Raw genomic sequence first — 18481 nt, 5'->3', positions numbered from 1 at the left:
TGCCAGAAGGGTGCTATGTACTTTCCTAAATTCCCAAAAGCATAATTGCTACAAACACACTGTGGACAGACACTGGGTATTTAGGAAAGTAAGTAAATGTGGGTTTAAGGCCAAAATTACCATTTAATCTTTCAAAAGAGTGTTCTCCTTTTTTGGGTCTGATTTAGTATTTTTGAAGTTCTGTGGGCCGACAAAGCAGCCATGGAAAATTCGGATTATAATTTGCACAGTCACTTCTCATCTGATCAGTTCAGCAAACTATGAAGCAAGAGTCAGTTCTGACAAATCGAGAAGCAAGTTGTGTCCTGATTTTTTACCTCTGAGTCTGAGCTGTCAAGCTCAGCCAATGTGGGAGCCTTAAGGAGTCTCTTGCGTTGCACTGTCACTTGTGTGGCCCCGTTCTGCTTTCCTTGGGGTGCCGGGCCGCCGTTCACTACAGAGGCATCCGCTAATTTTCTGCCAGCCTCTGGCGTCGGTACTTCTACCAAAAGAAACAGAACAATTGGTGTTTGCACCTGAAATGCATTTTTCCTTCTCAAATCTTACTGTCAAGGCAATACACACAAAAGGAAAAAAAAATTATTGTGATAGTTGTATCTGTGTAATTATTTTACTTTTAGTGATTCACTTCTCAGACAATTACAGGCAATGGCTTGCAGTTCAGAAGCAGTATGAAAGAATGAAAGCAGTGCAAAAAGCAGCATTGCATAACGCTAAAACCCAACCTCACACCAATACCAATCAGCTTTGAAAAAATTGCCTGTGTTAAACCCAAAAATGTTCTTCCTTCAAGGTACAGTCTGTAATTAACTATGTAACAAGGACCAGAAGAATGCACAACCATATCTGGGCAAGTGGGTTTCCAGTGAATCTGAAGACAACACCACACAGAAATTAGGAGGTTTAGCATGGAGTAAACCCAGTTTTTCCTGTGAGGACAGAATTGCACTTTACTCTGTGCAAAGGATACAGAGAAGGAATGAAAATGAGGTAAATAATGAGTGTTCATCAAACACATGCACAACTCTTGGGCTTGCTTGGCCGTTTGTAATAAAAACAGGTCTGAGAGGTCAGACCTTCAAGGGACAGCAGAAACATGAGGCTCCAGCTCTATTTTCATCTACATAACTTTTACAAGGATGAAACTCCACTGAGTAAATTACTTAGGATTTCTGCCAGTGTGCAATGAAGATGCATCTTGGATAATGTAAGCTTTGGGTCTGCTGTGCTTAGCCTAGCTTAGCTTTTGACATTAAGATAATGACCTAGCCTTTGATATTTTAGGAGAGCTTAGAGTTTGGTCTGATAAATCAGTTTTATCCCTGTAAAAGTACAAAGTACAGTATTCCAATCTGAAGAAAATTATGTTGGAGGGACAAGGAAGAGAAGCTTTTAATCTCCCATCTGCATGTATGTCTAAGCAGCTGGTCTTTCTGCAAATGTGTTTTTCTACTCATGTAATTATAGGACTCCTTCCCCAGCCTTGTAATAACAAGGTACCTCCAGGTATTATAAGGCTAGGGTAATGATGAGTAATTATTCCCATTTTTATACAGGGTGAAAAGAGGCACAGAAGGTCAAGTGACTTATACCTTAGGTTACTGGGAGGACGAAGACAGGGAAATGATATCACCCAGATCTTCACAGTGCCAACAATGCAAGTACTCACACATCATTTGGAGTTACTTACACAGTTGCCCTGGTATAAAAGACAGTCACTCCTGCTACAACACCATTTGCATGGATAAAGCCATCCTTGCACCAGGTAAATCAAAGCTACAGACTACACAAAGCACCAAAGCACAGCAGTAGGTCTGTTTAACAACATTCTCACCACAGCACCTATTGAAATAAACAAACTAAGAAAATGAATAAATTAAACCAATATATATATTTTTAAAGAATTATCCAGGTTATTGTTAAATGCTGGAAATGGATCTAAAAAGGAGAGGAGGTGCATTATAGTTGCTATATAAATCATATCTTTAACTGGGAGTATAAGAAAAGGCAATTATTTGGGCTAATAAAGTCATGGTGACATTCCAGACCCATGAATCTGTGTACTACAGTGTTATTACTGCCTTCAGGTCCTTCCTACAAAGAGCTGCAATCAAAGACGTAGACTCCCTAACCCTTACTTCCTATCTTCAAAGGCTTTGCTAATGGCTGTCCTGACTACCACAATGGCTTACAGGTCATGGTTTTTCTTCCTCCTGGATTTCTGTGGATACAGCATGGGCGTCCCCCACATCAAATGCATTCCTGCTCTGCCAGCAGCTCAACGCAATTCCAGAAAGAGACAGCAGGAAAACAAAACCCAAACTGCCTCCCCTCCCTGCTGCCAGTGACACTTCTGGAGACCTCATAACTAGCTGGAACATAGCTGATTGAAGAAGTTCTGGGTTTCCCAAATGAGCAAGAAAAACCTTTGATTTGTCTTTGGATGGCACAGGGCGGTTCCTGAACAGACCATCCAAGGAAGCAACCCCAGCACCACCCACACAAGAGCCAAAGGTGGTGCCCCTTCTCCCCTAAACCTCCTGGGTGGGGACTCCCCTGCCTGGTGGTAGGGAGGGTGAAGAATGCCCTGTAGGCACTGCTGGACTCACTAGGAGATAAATGATGGAAGGCCAACAGCATTGTTGGCCCTTCCATTGTTAGCCCTCCTGCCAAAAAGCAAAACACACAATAGGCCTGGGGAAAGGAAAAAGGGGGGGCACCACCAGACACCCTCTATGGCAGGGGATGGAATGTGTTTTCACATCAAAAATTGTTTTCTGGTGGTTTTTGTTTGCTTGCTTTTTTTTCCTCCCCTAGTAATATAGGCCAAATTTCTTTAGGCCTCAGAAATGTAACTCTCTGGTCCATTTTGAAAGTAATTTATGTAGCCAATCACGATCTAGGAAGCCTAAACCAGCTGTTATTTAAAGTCAGGCACATGTGAGTTGTTCATACATATTGCTGAGTTGCTCATATGTTGATTCAAGTCTTCTTGAAATACCAAAGAAATTTTAGGTGAATCAAGAAGACAACCCATCATAGTACTTGTTTTCAAGGTTTCTTCAGTAGGAAATGTGATTTACCACCATTCTTTCCTCTAGAGAAAAAAAAAACCAGTGGGTTTTTGCAACTTGCAAGCACCAAAGAATAACAATAAAAAAGAATAAAATTAGAAAACAGTCCAATCTATAAAATTCATTTGATCAATCAAGTTCAATTTATCATTCTTGCACTTACAGTAATGAATCCATGTGAATAAATGGATTATAATAATTTAAGGAAAAGACCATGAAACATTGAAATGTTTCAACTCAAATGTTGAAACATTTGAGTTCCAACAAACAGATATCAAGAAAAATCCTTGTTCCAAAATTGAAACCAGAATCTGTTAGCAGACATAGACCAAAAATGGATTAGTTTGTTTAAACTGTTTTAGTGATCTGTTTGGACAACAGAAACATTTGCAGGTGACGAATAATCACACACTGTCAGAAACAAGATAAAATTATTTAGGATAAACAAGTCAGAAGCAACAAAGAGACTAAATCTTATAAATATGAACATGACAGAAGAAATCAATGGACAATTCTTTGAAACAAAACTTAGATATATTTTTAAAAAATGGATAGTATTTTACAATCTCTAGGTTCACAGAACACTTAAACATTTTGAAGATGATTTCAATGATATTTAAAAAGGCTTGTGTGAGTTATAGCCTGCGGTTAAGGATTTATTAGAGAGTCAGACCAGACACGCTGGGGGAGTGTCATTTCTCTGTGTTTTCAGGCAGCAAGTACAGTGAACAGTACCTGAAAATTAAATGATTGTGCTTGGTTTCCTTTGAGATTTTCTCTAAGCTTTCATTACAACAGGCAAATGAAAGAAGGCAAAGTCTTGATTTGATTACTTGATTGTTGTGTTGGGCTTCCCTGACCAGCCTTAGGAAGGGGGAGACAAAAAACCCCACTGTAGGATAATATGAAATGTGCCTTTATTTACATATAAGATTATGTCTCATGAAACAAGGAATTAAGCAGACCACAAATTACATGCAAACCTCAGCAGCCATGTAACCATATGCTGTCTGCTTCCTAACCAGCTCTCCTTGGCCAAGAGTAATGACAGAAACCTGAATTTTCCTCTATCCAGGAAATGTTCTCCCTGGGATTATAATTTTTTACACTGAATTTAAAAGAAGGCTAAAATGGATTTGCAGAATCATTATATGTTTGCTTTTTGCTGGCTATTATGTTGATAATATGGTGGGACATATTACATAATGAGTAAAAGTAACAGAGATGTGCTCATTTCACTGGACTTCAGATGTTGAATTCAAACCTGAGAACTAATAAATCAGTCTTTTGCTGTGTTTGCATCCCATGTATCACTGTGTTATGTAAACTAAAGAGTTTACAAAGACCTGGTGGAGCTCCTGCCTCCCACTGGTCTGAGACAGACATAATCTAAAAGTAATAATCCCCATGAAATTCTATGTTAAATGCTTCAGTTTCCTCTTCTCTCCCTGCCCACCTCCCAGTTCCCCCCTTCCCCCAAAATGTGTAAATTGTTTCTGAAATAACAACTTCAAAGCAGCAATGCACACAGCTTTGAGGTAAGAACTCAAGTGTTAAGAGTGGCAATGACTGATCTTTTGAGCCGCATTCAGCACTGCATTGAAATGAAGCTGCTTTTCAGCTATTTTTCTATTAATGGAAGTGGTAATGACTGCCCTGGTCCCCAGCTGTTATCTGTGTACCTCTCAGGTAACTCAGTACAGGTGGCTACCACTTGCTCCTTCTATTCTACCAGAAGGAAAAAGCAGTGTAAAAGGAGACCCCAGGAGCCCCTTCTCTCCTCTTCAGGAGAACAGCAGGCAGATGTGTGGAGCTGGGCACTGTGACACACCAACTACACTGGCTTGGTGCCAGCAAAAGTCTTCTCAGGATTCTGCATCCTCTCCATCGCAGGCAGCATGAATAATAGAAACCTGCACCCGTCCTTTAGCACTTAGCAGGAAACACTTCTCTTTTTCAGCTGGTTTGTGGGGTTTTTGTGACAGCAATTCCATCAAGCAGAGTGCAATGAAAGCAGTGAGAAAGCAAGTGTGTGCAAGCAGTGATGAAAGCACAGTACAGCCTCTCTGCCTCTAAAAGAATGAAAAAAGTAAAAGCACGCAAAGCAACAGCATCCAAAATTACTGCTTATCTGCTTACTATTAATATCCCAACCCATCTAATTCACTTTACTGCTCATCTGGTGTCTCACATCTACCTAACTGGAATGTTTTAATCATCCTGAATTTACTTCTAAGGACACTTTATCAGATCACTCAGTCACGCCATATGATGCTACTTGCTGAGAACCACATGACTTGCAAAAACAAAACCAATCACATTTGGGAGATGGATAAAGAAACCAGGAAGAGTTCTTCGGTGGTCAGTCAAAACCAGCAAATCCAAGTACAGTACAGATTTTTAAAGCTACTTCTTTGAAATAAAAATATTATGGTTATGAGTTAATGGATTACAAAATATTGTTTGGATTTAAACAAATGAGGATGTCTCAGAATTCTTAGAAATGAAAGGCAAAAGAAGCAGACAGACACACATAGAAAGACAGATCTGAACATTTCCCTTTAGCTGGTCACTGGCATATTCAGTTTTGTATTTTTAAAACTAGAACTTTTGGCACATTGAAAGTAGCAGTACTTTTTGAAAACATAAGTTTGCCTGTTTATGCTTCTATCTGAGGCCCTGGGGACCCTGCAGCTTTCAGTGGAGTAAAATATGATGCCGTGTACATATGTAATCTGAATCCCAGCAGACAGCTGTAGTAGCTGCACCACACACCACGAAGTGTAAGGTTTCACAAAAAGGCTTGATCTGCATTAACAGCTTGTCACCTCCTCTGACAGCAGAGCCTGTTCCTTCCACCCCTGCTCATCAGCTGCCCTCCTCAGCCAGCTCTCTGATCATCTGATCAGATAGTAGGCAGCTTTCAATCACTAAAAGAGCAGAAGAACAACCTGGTAAAAAATATTAAAAGTATTTGTTCCTGGGTTACGGGAGTTTAACACAGTCCTCCTGTGAATAAATGAGCAGGACTGACACAGAGAAGGGGCAGAATCACATGCTTAGAGGGGAGCTTGGGGAGGAAGGGAGCAGTGAGAGTCCCTCCTCCCCTCTCAACAGTGGCAAGCTGTTTCCTTGGCTCAGTCAGAACAGCGAGCCATGTTCACAGATATGTCACTTGTGAACTGTGTTCCCATATTACATAAATGCTGTATTTTTTAGGTGATAGTAATAAAAAAACTTCTGTGTGGTCTTTCTAGTTCACAATATGCCAGCATTTCAGTCAGATGATGCCTTTCTGTGGGGAAAATAACCAGATGAGGCTAAAGTATGCATGGAAAAACTGAGGATGTGAACTGTGCTGAAGTCCTAGATGAGATGTTTCTATCTGTAACTCAGAGGAAGGAGGGGAGGTGGTACATGGATTTATTTGGAGACATTTTTGAGAGTCACCTAGGGGAAATTAGATAAGAGATAGCTACCTCCTCTGCCAACAAACCTTTAAGGGTGATGTTGAATATTTCCAACATCAATGATGGAAATTTTGGGCCCGATCATCCTGGAATAGTGTATAATGAGGAAGGAACAAATTATTTTCTGGCTACTAAGCTATCTGACATTGCAGTATCCAAAGGGCAGCAGGTTCATATAGCTGCTGCATGTCCTAACTAAGGGCTCACCAGAGGAAACCTGGAAACTTATATTAGATAGTTGATGAAGGGTTACCTTTTGGATCCTCTGTACCAGCTATTACCAGCAAACCTTATTTTTCTAACAAGTAAAGAAGGAAGGTTTAGCCTTTTTGTTGGTGAATGTCTTGGATTTCATACCTCACAAAGCTTTTGCCATAAAGACACTGTAGAACTGACAGTTTCTTTCTAGATCAATAAACATAGGTATATTTCATGTAATCTAGAAAGGTAGATGAGTTCAAAGCTAGTTTTAGGATCCTGGTGAGAAATGAAGTACTGCAAAAGATGGTCTAGTCAAAAAGTGAGTGCAAACACACAGAAGTCAGATTTATCAAGAAATAAATCAGACTTGAAGGTGATGCTGAACTCTGCAATCATTTGAAGAGTCTGGAATTGATCTGTATCACCTTATTTTGTTTATTAATTTAAGCAGAATTGCAGCATTCTGGTGAATACACTCTGTATTTCAGGTGAAATGCAGATGTTTCCTGGACCTAGGCATCCTTTTATGGCAAGGGAAATGTAAGTATTAATAACTAATCTATCTAAATTTTTTATTTTCACTGACCATATCTCGGAAGAATCCCTTCAAGTTTCTTTCTTAGATGGGAATTCAACAAACAGATGGAACAAATTTCACAATAAGCACAACAACCACGTCAGGTGGTGCAGCACATTTTACCTGACAAGTCAAAACTGTAAGACATGCTAAGTGGCCGTATTGCTGTAAAAATAGAAACAAACACAACAAGAAAAGAAAATGATTCAGCTCTTAGAAAAGCAGAAGGATAACAAAAACAAAATATTAACTCCACTTGAGACATTTTGGACTCTCTTGCTTAAATCCAAAATGTGTCAGACATACAACTGCTTTACTGTAGTAAAGTTTAAAGTCTGAAAACTACAGTAGCGTGAATGGGACTTGCAAACAGAGCAATTATATTACTAGTAAATTAAGATTTTTGGAATTCAATAAATCAAATATCAAAACAAGAGACAAATATCTAAAAAATCTAATACTCTAAAATAAAATCACCACAAAAGAGCAACAGGAAAAAGGGAAAGAGAGAGAGAGAGAGAGAGGAGAGAAAGAGCTGGAAAAAAATTGAAAGCACAAAGCCACATTTCACACAAGTTTCAGTGACCTGAAATAAAGATATTTTTAATTTTTTTAAGCATAATCTCCAATGATTATAATTAAACTAATAAAGAGAGACACCCAAGCTAAGCTTGTGCAGTAGATCAATCCTCCTTAAAGGGGATGGAAAAAAAGGCCAAACAAAATCTGATTTGTGCTGATTCCTGTTGTTTTTAAAAACCTTAGGAGGTCCACTTAGCCTTTAAAATATATCCATAATATTATTCTCTTCTTCCTCTGCCTCTGATGATTTTATTGTTAGATAAGAAAGTGGTCAGATGTTCTTCATTTCTGGAAAGACCTGTCCATATTTCCAATTAAACAGTGTATTCAGGGAGCAGACCCTCAAAATATTCTTCAACTGAAAACAAAATTTCAGTGCACTAATCCAGATAAGCAGGCCAAGCCCAATGGCAAGAATGTGCAAAAATGCATCAAAATTGAAATCAGCTTATGTGTTTTACTTGACAGGTGATCATCCTGCAAGCTGGTTGAAAGAGTCTGTCAAACACATATACCACTGCCCTAAAAGATGTTTATAAAAAGGTTGTACTGGGACAAGTTTTGCTCATGAGAATAATTTAAAGTGCTGCATGCAGTAGGTGGCTGACTCAGAGCTAAATTTGGGAGTCAGGGAAGTTTTTCTGTATTCATTAACTAGAAATTATGCATAGGTAATAGCTACAGTAACAGTATCAAAATTTCTGTCCATACTTAGCATAAAGGCACAATACTTAAAGCAGAAGGGTGTTTATCACCTGATGCTGAGACATTGATAAAACCTGCACATGAAACAAAGTTTTCTCCAAGCTCTATTAGCTCCACTTGCCTGAGTCACAAACCCATGGTTTTAATTAAAAGCACATGTACCTCAAGGCTGTGCTTGTCTCCATGGCTTACACTGATGATTTTAGGGGGTCATTTGAAAGCTCACTCCAACTCCTCTACTCAAACCTCTCCCACAGTTCAACCCCATTCCCACAGAAGGTTTAGACTGAGACTGGCCAGGGTAGAGAAGATCTTACCTGTACCATGTGTGGTGCAGAGAGAGGGACAAAGCCTGTGGCTGCTGGGGAATACATGCCATAGGTACAGCCTTAACACAGAGGAGGAACTGCAAGAGTACAGCCCCTATTCACCCCAACAGCCAACTGTAGTTGGGCTCTTGACTGTATAAACTGAGCAAAAAGGAGTTTGGGACATGTGAAACATGTCTGGGACATGTGAAACACACCTTATGCTCCTGAATACATCACTGGAATGTGCTATTTTCTTTCTCCTTTTTAATAGCAACAAATATTTCTGTCCAGATGGTGCAAGTGTCCCACATGGTGTTTCTACTTAGATTTATAATCCTTAAACCTCATTACCTTACATGTTCTTACACTAAATTACATTCAGTGGTCATTTAAACTGTATGGCAGATCTATTTATGGTGCCATACTGAATGCCACTAACATTACTCTGTTCCCAAACTGCACAAGCACATTCTTTTTTAAAAGGAACTTAAGGTGTAACAATCATTCCAATTGTGAGAAAGAATGAAACCTCATATGTCAACATAAGGAAAATTATCTTAAAGTCCTTTGGTCTTTTTAGTTCTTCATGCCAGCAACTAATATATACTTGGAAAAAAGTTTGCATCCACTTTTACACCTTCATTAATGTGGCATTTAATCCAGTCAATTCACTGGACTTAAGAGGAATTACCCCAGTTCCAAAACACAAAAATTTAATGCTCTAAAAAAAAGGGAAGAATTAGTGGAAGACAGGTATCCCTCATTGGAGGCAATGCCTTGAAATCAGTCCAGAAGTCCTAAGCAGTAGTGGTTCAAAATTTAACATCAGTTTTAGAAACTGTTTACTAACTGGGTTTGATTCCATTTATATCAGTTAGAAATTGCAAAGATTTATTAGATTAGGTTTGCTGCCCCTGAGACAACACAGTAGTTCCCAGACAGACAACATATAAAACACTGAAACTGAATGTTTGAAAGAAAAGTAAGGAATCATGCCACATTTCTACAAGCTTCCTACATTTGGAAAAAAGTCTAGGCCTGTGAGAAATGTTAATTGATACAGCAAACATAAACTAAATCCAAACCAGAAACTGGAAGGCCCAAAAAATCCAATATTTGAAGCATTGTTCTTTTACAAACACACGCAAGCATTCCCCAAACTCCATCAAGCACTTCAAAAACAATGCAACAAAGCAAGACTGATGGAATTGGTTTTCTCCAGAAACAACGGGTTGTCACAATCCACTTGAACCCGGACCAGTGCCTTTGGGCACAGGTGGCAAGTACAAATATCTTTCAAAAAGCAGTGCCATGTGAGTATGTACGTGGATTTTTGACAGTTTTCAGCCATAAGATTCTACATTTGCTCTTTAAAAATTTAGCTACTTTGGTTTTTCTGATACAGATTAATACAGTACACTGAAAGCAATCTAAGTCACTATGTAAGCCTGTATTTGTCATGCTTTTGCCATCAGAACCACTGAACTAATAATGCAAACGGGTGACTGCTGCATCGCATAGTATTTGCATCATTTCATAGTGGTTTGCTGAAAATACACTGCAGGAATGAAATGCTTTGCAGTGCAAGTCTGAATTATTTTCCCATGAAAAGACCTACAAACATGTTTTCCATAATTTGGAAAAGGAAGCAAAGACTTAGATACAAAATAAATGCAACAGATTCAGTAAACAAAATAAAAGCCGATTTAAAATTAAATAAGTTGATGATGCTAAAAACAGGAAGAAAAGAGAATAAGTTAATTAAAAATCAACATGTAAAGAATACTTTCAGATAGCCAAGGTATACTGCACTAGAGACAAGCAATACCTGTTCCATTCTCAGCAAATCTAACATAAACTTTCACGTGCAACAAGCAAAACAATACCATTCCATTTATCTAATACACTAAAAACTTGAATGGAATCAAGCTGAACCATTTCGTTTCATATTTTAAAATATAACTAAGCACAAAGATTGCACAGCCCTAGAAAAGCCTGTAGGCCATTTCTTTTTCTGAAGGATTAATTTTATCTTTGGTGACATCTGCACAGATGTGGCTAACATTGCTGCTTCCTATGTGGGAAGTGTTCTGTGGATGCTGCAGGTAAAAATTGGCCAGGTGCTTACCCAGCCTGCTCCGCCTTATCTCATCAGGGGAGACTGGACGTAACTTCCTCTCTGCCTTGATCTCCTCCAGGATCCTTTCATGGAGGCTGCGGGGCCGTGGCGGGGTTGGTTTCAGTTTCCTTGCTGAGGCCTTGGGATACAGAGATAATCATATTTACATTGAAAAGTGCATCCTTGAAAGAAGATTTCACACTTTTTTGGAAAAAAAATGTGGAATGCTGTGATATGATTTTGCATGCACTCAATTTCAAACCTCAGCATAAATTGAAAGAGGGTTTTATGCATCGTGGTTCCCTAGGGATAAAGGGCTGCTGGCAATAACAGCTGTTAATTGGGATGTGTAACACACTACACACTGTTCTTTTAAGGGATCCTGTTCTATGTACAAAAGACAGTATTTCTGAAAGCCCTGGCAGAAAATATGATGTTTAGGTATTTGCTATTACCAAACATGCTTTGAAAAGCCACTATTTTGTAAGGAATGAAGGCCACTGGATTACGTACAGGATTTAATGGAGGTCGCGATCGGATGAAATCCAGGATTATTTCATGGGCACTCTTTTTTAATCGAGGTGGGATGTCACCGTTGACCTGGAAAGGAGAAAGTGAAATATATATTGCTGTGTTTCACATTTATATTTATATTTCACATTTATGCAGATGAGATCAACTGGAAACTCACAACAACCCTGACAGAGCTGCAGTGTTCTGACACCTGCACCAGACATAAACCCCCATCAGTCCTGAGTGGAGCAACAATCCATATGCAGAGCACAGGCAAGCAAAAAAAAAGGTACTTAGCAGCTTTTCAGTTTTGCTGATGGCTGCAAAATAACTCCAACTGCAGCAGCTTTAAGCAGCAATATTGAGGATTTTGAAGTAATGAAATCAAGCATCAAGGCTGCAATTGTGTCTGTGGGAGAAGTAGGTTTCCTCACTGTAAATCAGATATTTCTGTAACAGAGGGGCTGGGTGAGGACTGTTTGTTTTTTTTGTTTGGTTTTCTCCAGAAACACTTAGACATTTAGATGTAAGACCATATACAAGACATCACAGGGAAGAATCATCAGTTCACTATATGTACAGGATTTAAAGAAGGCAATGGAAGTTTTCATATCATATGAAGAATGTATAAATTGTAAGCTGGGAATAAGTGTATGGATTTGCTTAAAAAGACTCCCACCTGTCAGGTTCAGTTGTCACAGAGCATAGTGCCCAAGCATGCTGTCAGGGACAAGAGATCATCCTATGTCATATATATCATTCTGCTACCTCCTCTTACTGCACAGTAGCTGGCCATCAGCCCTGTCCTCCAATTTGACAGAAATTTCCATGACACTGCATTGCTTAGACCAAGTATTCCATATTTCAGACTTCTTTTTTCTTTTTTAAGGGTCAGTTGTTTTTTTTTTTGGTTTTTTTGTGGGACTCTACTCATACAAACTCCGTAGCCAGAAAACCTGTGTAAAGACCCATGTCTGGTTTGACAAATAACACGCTCTTTTGCTAACCAGGAGGACTGCTGCTATCACAAAAAGGGGTTTACATGCCCATAAGGTCACCTGAATATGATCCCTAATTGAACTTCACCAATGCCATGCAGCTTCCATACAAGCTCTGCTCACCTCAGGCCTGCCCCATGTCCAGGCTGAAGCTGAGTGACAGCCTCCTTGAGAAGATTCATCCCTTGCCCTCTAAGAAATCAGATACAGAGTCCCTCCTGGGGAACATTTAATTGCTTTCTTGAGGACTCTATCTGGAGATATCCTAACCCAGACACGCTCCAAACTCTATTTGTTCCACCCTCCTTAGTTTCCTTAGAGTGAATTTCATGTTGCTTGGCAAAGAATTCCAAGCTGCTAAACTCTGCAACATGCATCATCTTCTTAAAAATAGTGCAGAAAAATTAAAATGGAAAAGGTTTATACTAAACCATGATTTGACATTTCCTGATGAGGAGAATACTATTTTAAGGGATGTGATTGATTTCTTCTGTTCAAAGACTGAGCAGTTTTTTGAGGCCAGCATGCCCTGGAAGATGGTTAATGAAATGAGAAGTGTCCCTTCCCTGAGCTACTGTTCATCAGATGTCAAAGTTGATGGCTGAAGTTGAGAATTATTACCATCAGAACAGCCGTTTTGTAAACTGATAATCTCTGTTGGAGCCTCAGGGAACAACCCTCTGTGTGACAATAGTCAATAAATAATACATGGCTCTGAGCCTTTCACCTCAGGGCACTCTAGGCCCTGACTTAATGCCACCAGGGTATAATTAGTATCAGTATTACCATCTGATTGGAAAAAGAGAAATGTAGGATTTGCTTAAGTGATTTTCCACAGGATACATGGGGAGCTGGTGGCCAAGCAAGTGGATGCTTTGCAGCCAAGAAGCCAAGAGCAGGAGCATCAGGAACCCACCTTTTCATACTTGGCACCCAAACAAGATACTGACATGAAAGATACTGCAGGGAAACTTTTATCCTCTCTGTTCAGACTAGATTTATTTAGATTTATTTATTTACTCAAACTAACTCTCTCTGTAGTGAGCAACTTCAAATGCATCCTTTACTTTTACTTAATTAAAATTCATGGCTCTTGATTAAAGTCTCAATCAAAGACATTGCACAGATGTGAAAGGGGAAAAAAACCCACCAAAACACAAGGAAAAAGTTTGTTGTTTTTTTTTTTTTTTCCTCTCCACATAACAGGCTGGCCCCAACTACAAACCAGTATTTGAAATAAAGTAGAACTACCCTAAGCCTTCATGTGTGTAAAACAGTTTTTGTACAGCAGTATGCATTAGAACAGACAGCATGAAAAAAGCTTAACCAGTTATTATAAAAACCAAACACAAATGTAGAGATCTAAACAGCTAATGCACAGAAAAAATTAGCATGTCATTATCTACCAACAACCTGCTGCCATCACATTCTAATATACAAACATGGATTTGCAATTTAAAAAATAACGGCAAATGGTATTTAATTACCTCTGGTTGAAGCTCAAAGCTTTAAAAATGGTGACCCCAAGTAAGAAGTACATTGCTGATAACTTTCACAAAAAATAACATCACCTGTCATTGATACTCAATTATCTTAGTCATTTATCTGTTCAGCTATAAAAGTTGTCAGCAATAAGTAGGAGTGCTATCTTTAAATAACAGTCAATGGGAAACTGATATTGTTGTACTATCTAGAAATTTTCATTTAAAAGAAAATTGCATGGGCACTGAAACAGAGGGGACACACTACATCATTTCCAGAAGAGCACACAATAAAGTTCAGTGGTGAATTAAATTATTTTAAGTAGATATCTATTTACCAGCTGTGCTCTGGTATTTCCCATCATGAGGTACTATACTCACACTGCTGTTCCTGCACATCTATTGCAGAAACAAGTTTATGATACCACAGGGTAACCACAGAGTCCCTCCTCTGAATACCCCTAAAACATAACTAGGAACTGCAAAGCTCTCTGCTCTACCTAGGATGACTCCTACACTTCTGTAGAAACATGTGATGAAGGTGTAAAATGAAAAGCACAGTTCCCCTGCTGAAAGCAACTCACCACAACCAAGTCAGACTTGTGTGTAGGGAGACAACAAACTCTACAATGTCCAGCTGGATAAAGTGGTCAAAGTCCTTTGCACAGCAAAGCTCACATTCTCTATGTCCTGCTTGAAGCATATGAACTCATGCTTATGAAAATACTGTCTGTGCACAGCTGTAACTGCAATTAACCTAAGTACTCTAAGATGATAAATACTGCAAAGAAGTAAATGAAAAAAAAAAACAAACCCAAAAAAAACCCAAAAAAAACCACCCATGCCACAGGATTCTCAGCTTAGATATTCAAATTACTGGATATTTTTGATAATAATGGCTTCAAACTGCATGTTTAAATTCCCCTTCTGCAACATGGCTAACATCACTGCATGACAGGTACTTGTGAAAAGCTTGAATATGATGACAAGAGTGCTCTTACCTACACAGAGTGTAACTGTTATGTAACATAATGCTGAGTTTGGATAGGGCATAAAAGTACCTGACAGGCATGTACTGAGCAGGTAATACAAGAGATATCAGCTACTGTTCAATAAGCACTGCTCAAGAAATACAGTGAATGGTGCATATCTGGGAGGAAGGTGGAGACGGGCAGAAAGCAGAACTAATTGTGAAGCACAATTTAACTGAAATTAAAAACTGTAGCTCAACACATACAAATAATAAAGAAAAATTAAACCTAAAAGAGTAATTTAATTCTTACATTTCTTCATTTCCAGGTGTTGACTCTAGCAATGACCACAGCTTTTAGCTTTTGTGGGAGTGAGTGCTTCATAGGTGAGGAAAGCTATTAAATCTCTCTAAGATAGATACTTAAAGTTTATAAAATTCCAGAATGAAAGCTATCTTGCTTCCACAACAATTGCAGCAATGAGGACTCTTGCCTCAGGATAGAAAGATGAGAAATCTGAAATTATTTTCAGATGTACTGAAATAGAAATGCCAACGTCACCGAAACAAATGAAACCAGTTATTTACCAAAAGCCCAGAATCTGACATTTTACATCTTCAAAACATTTTGAATAGTTGCACTATAACAATGGGTGAGAACAGGAAGCTCCAGTTACTGCTGTCTGTTAGCACAACAGTCTGATACACTAAAATATGGCCTAACAGGAACATCTGTTCCTTCCTTAATTTCTACGCAGAACACTGAGCAGTCAATGACAGATCAAACTACTCTTTTAAACACAGCATCACATTAACAAAAAGAACAGTAAAGATTTCATGTTGCATTTCATTTATTTAAAGAAATTACTTATTACTTTGGAAATTTACTTAACCTCTTGGTATCATTAGTAGGATACATGTCCTCACAAGCTAACAAGTCTAAAACTACCACCCATAAATTTTAAGCAAAATTACTTTTAATACAAATTTTGCTGAGCTATTTTGAATAATAGAAAGAAATATAATCCATCTTTCCTAGACTTCCTTAAAATTCAGATTTGGGATCCTTTTCTCCTCTTCTCAAGAACCAGAAGGCTTTCTGCTGATGGGAATTCATACAATCAACTTCAACCTGATATAGCCAGTTAGAAGATGCATCTATGCAATCTAACTAAACTTGTAATTCTGTGTGAATCCTTCAGGTTCCACATGTTCCATGTCAAGCTGCACTCTCATTGTTGAACATGCTTTGCACAATCTTCAAGCAGACCCTACAGCAGAATCCAAGTTACTGAGCTTAAGGTTTCCAGTAAGAAAGAAGTGATTTTTCTAACACAGTGTCATCAGCACTTGTCAGACTAAGCAAGCAATTGCATCACAGACAGCCCTACAGGTACTGTACCTGCAGCTGATTGCAATCACATTTATTTCCAGAGTTCACTTTGGACAATCTGTCTAGAAGACAAGATAGCATGCCAAAAATAGCTGCTTCCAGGGATTTTGTACAGAGCCAGAGTCTGGATAAGCAGAACAGCAGCTGTGCCCCCAAGATGTACCACATAATGAAGGAAATCTCTTCTGAAGAGGCAGGAGCTTGCTTAGCAGCAGCTGAATTAAAAGCTGGTCTGACAAAAGCAAAATTAGATGACCCAGGGCTTCCCATTCAAACAAAACTACTGTTCTGATTGCATACAGTAATTGAGGTCCTGAGGGGACTGGTCCTCTTTTGCAGAGGGTAGTAGGAACACTTAGCACAGTTCTCTGAATTGTTAGGGGAAAGACAGACAACATCATTACCTGGGTATGCATTTTACCCTATTGATTTAACATTTAAGCAACATCTGCAGCAGAAAACAAATACAATCAGATAGTCTAAATCCAGATCTCGATTAGGAAAGTATTTTCAGTCTCAAGCATAAAAAGCATTTATACTACACACTTTCTGCCTCTCTCATCTGTCTCCCTCATCCCCACCTTCCCCTCTGATTTTTTTTTTTTTTGTGGAATCACAGCTCTGTGGGAAGATTTGTCAGGAAAGTAAATACATCTGAATACTGAATATTCTAAGACAATGCTTCCATTGTAACTAATGCCAGGTGAAGATAAGTAAGTGTAAGGTATAAATATTGATGTTGACCAAATACACGCCCTTGACAAAGGGATTTACAATGTCCTACCAGGGATAAGACACCCTTTAGATCAGTTGCTAGATGATCAGGAAGAAGATATTAATATTGAAAAAAAAATATAACCCAAAAGGACAGAAAGAACAGGGACACACCAGTAAATGTATTCTGATAAAAAGAGTGCCTCAAGCACCTTTATGAGGATCTAGGGAGAGGAGACCCATGAACATTCTCTAGTTTGCCATGGCATAGTCTCGATTTGAAAGCAACAAGGAAATATGTTGAAAATAACTGAGCTCAACTTCTACAAATGGAAGATTTTTTTTTTTTTAACATAGACTATTCCTTGAAAATTTGTAACAGATCATGGTAAAGTAAGTTTACAAACATTGTGATACAGGCAGTTTTCAACCACTGTAGGTTTTCCTTTCCCATCACAGTATCATTCATGGCAGCACTTCACGTTCTGGAACTCCAAAAACTATGTTGCAGCTCAAGATAAATGTACTGACAATAAGAAAAGTCTAAAACAATCTCTCATTGGAAAGCATGACAGGACTTCTGAGATAACCCTTAAAGTGATCACAAACCCAACACAAGTGATTTGTTCAAGCTTATGATAGGTGATAGGTAGGCATGTCTTTCAGACTTTTAAATGCCTGCCACATGGAAAACAAAGTACATTACATGTGTTGGTTTCATGTTCTCTCCCTCAATGCACTGCACAAATTAATGATGCCATATAAACCCCATGAACATTAGTATCTATAAGAAATAATAATTTCAAGATTCTCAGAAGAAGAAAAAAAGACAGAAAGAAGATAAAAAAAGGAAAATAACATTTCAGGTTTGAAAAACTCCAGTAATTCTCTTGACTTACCATGACCTTCCTTAAGGTATAACGTTTGGACCTGATGTCATCCATCAGCATCTCATAGGGTGTGAGCTGATATTCTATGGGCAGTGGGTTGTACTGACGCTCCTGGACTTTCTTCAGTTTAACCCCATTCCGTAAATCTCTCATCACCTGCACCCAAAAACGGGCCTGAAGACCAAAGACACAGAAATTTTACTTCATACCTTACCCATGAATACCACTTCACATTAAACCAAAGTTTCCTTCCGGGACACCACCAAATATTTAAAGCTGTACTATTTTAACACATCAACCAAATTCCATTTTATTTTACATAAGCTTATTTTTAACACTCATGAACATAACAAAACTTTGTTGCAACTCAGCAGGACTGCTGGGTCCCACCTCAAGTATGGAAGAGGATCTGAAATTCTCATACCTTACATCTAAATTCCTACTTCAAGTATACTGCAATCACATAATCAAAGTTTTTCGACT

At 38.6% G+C, this 18481-nt stretch overlaps 1 protein-coding gene across 5 annotated transcripts in view; it reads right to left on the bottom strand.

The window, feature by feature from the left end:
• Nucleotides 1-18481, bottom strand: part of SPIRE1 (spire type actin nucleation factor 1) — a 126969-nt gene that overhangs the window by 19597 nt on the left and 88891 nt on the right. For 2 of the 5 annotated variants that reach the window (XM_071456757.1, XM_071456786.1), the window contains exons 6-10: nt 18008-18172; nt 11553-11639; nt 11049-11178; nt 7446-7487; nt 318-481 (exon numbers count right to left, since the gene is read on the bottom strand). In XM_071456757.1, the coding sequence (XP_071312858.1) occupies nt 318-481; nt 7446-7487; nt 11049-11178; nt 11553-11639; nt 18008-18172 (588 nt within the window). The remainder of the gene's footprint in view (nt 1-317; nt 482-7445; nt 7488-11048; nt 11179-11552; nt 11640-18007; nt 18173-18481) is intronic. The other 3 variants (XM_071456765.1, XM_071456794.1, XM_071456776.1) reach the window with 2 other exon arrangements.

Source organism: Agelaius tricolor, unplaced genomic scaffold (assembly GCF_023055355.1).
Source record: "Agelaius tricolor isolate 1412-34295 unplaced genomic scaffold, bAgeTri1.0.p SCAF_2, whole genome shotgun sequence".
NCBI classification, from domain to species: Eukaryota; Metazoa; Chordata; class Aves; order Passeriformes; family Icteridae; genus Agelaius; species Agelaius tricolor.
The sequence above is the reverse complement of the archived record's forward strand: the minus strand, read 5'-3'. Positions and strand labels throughout refer to the sequence as shown.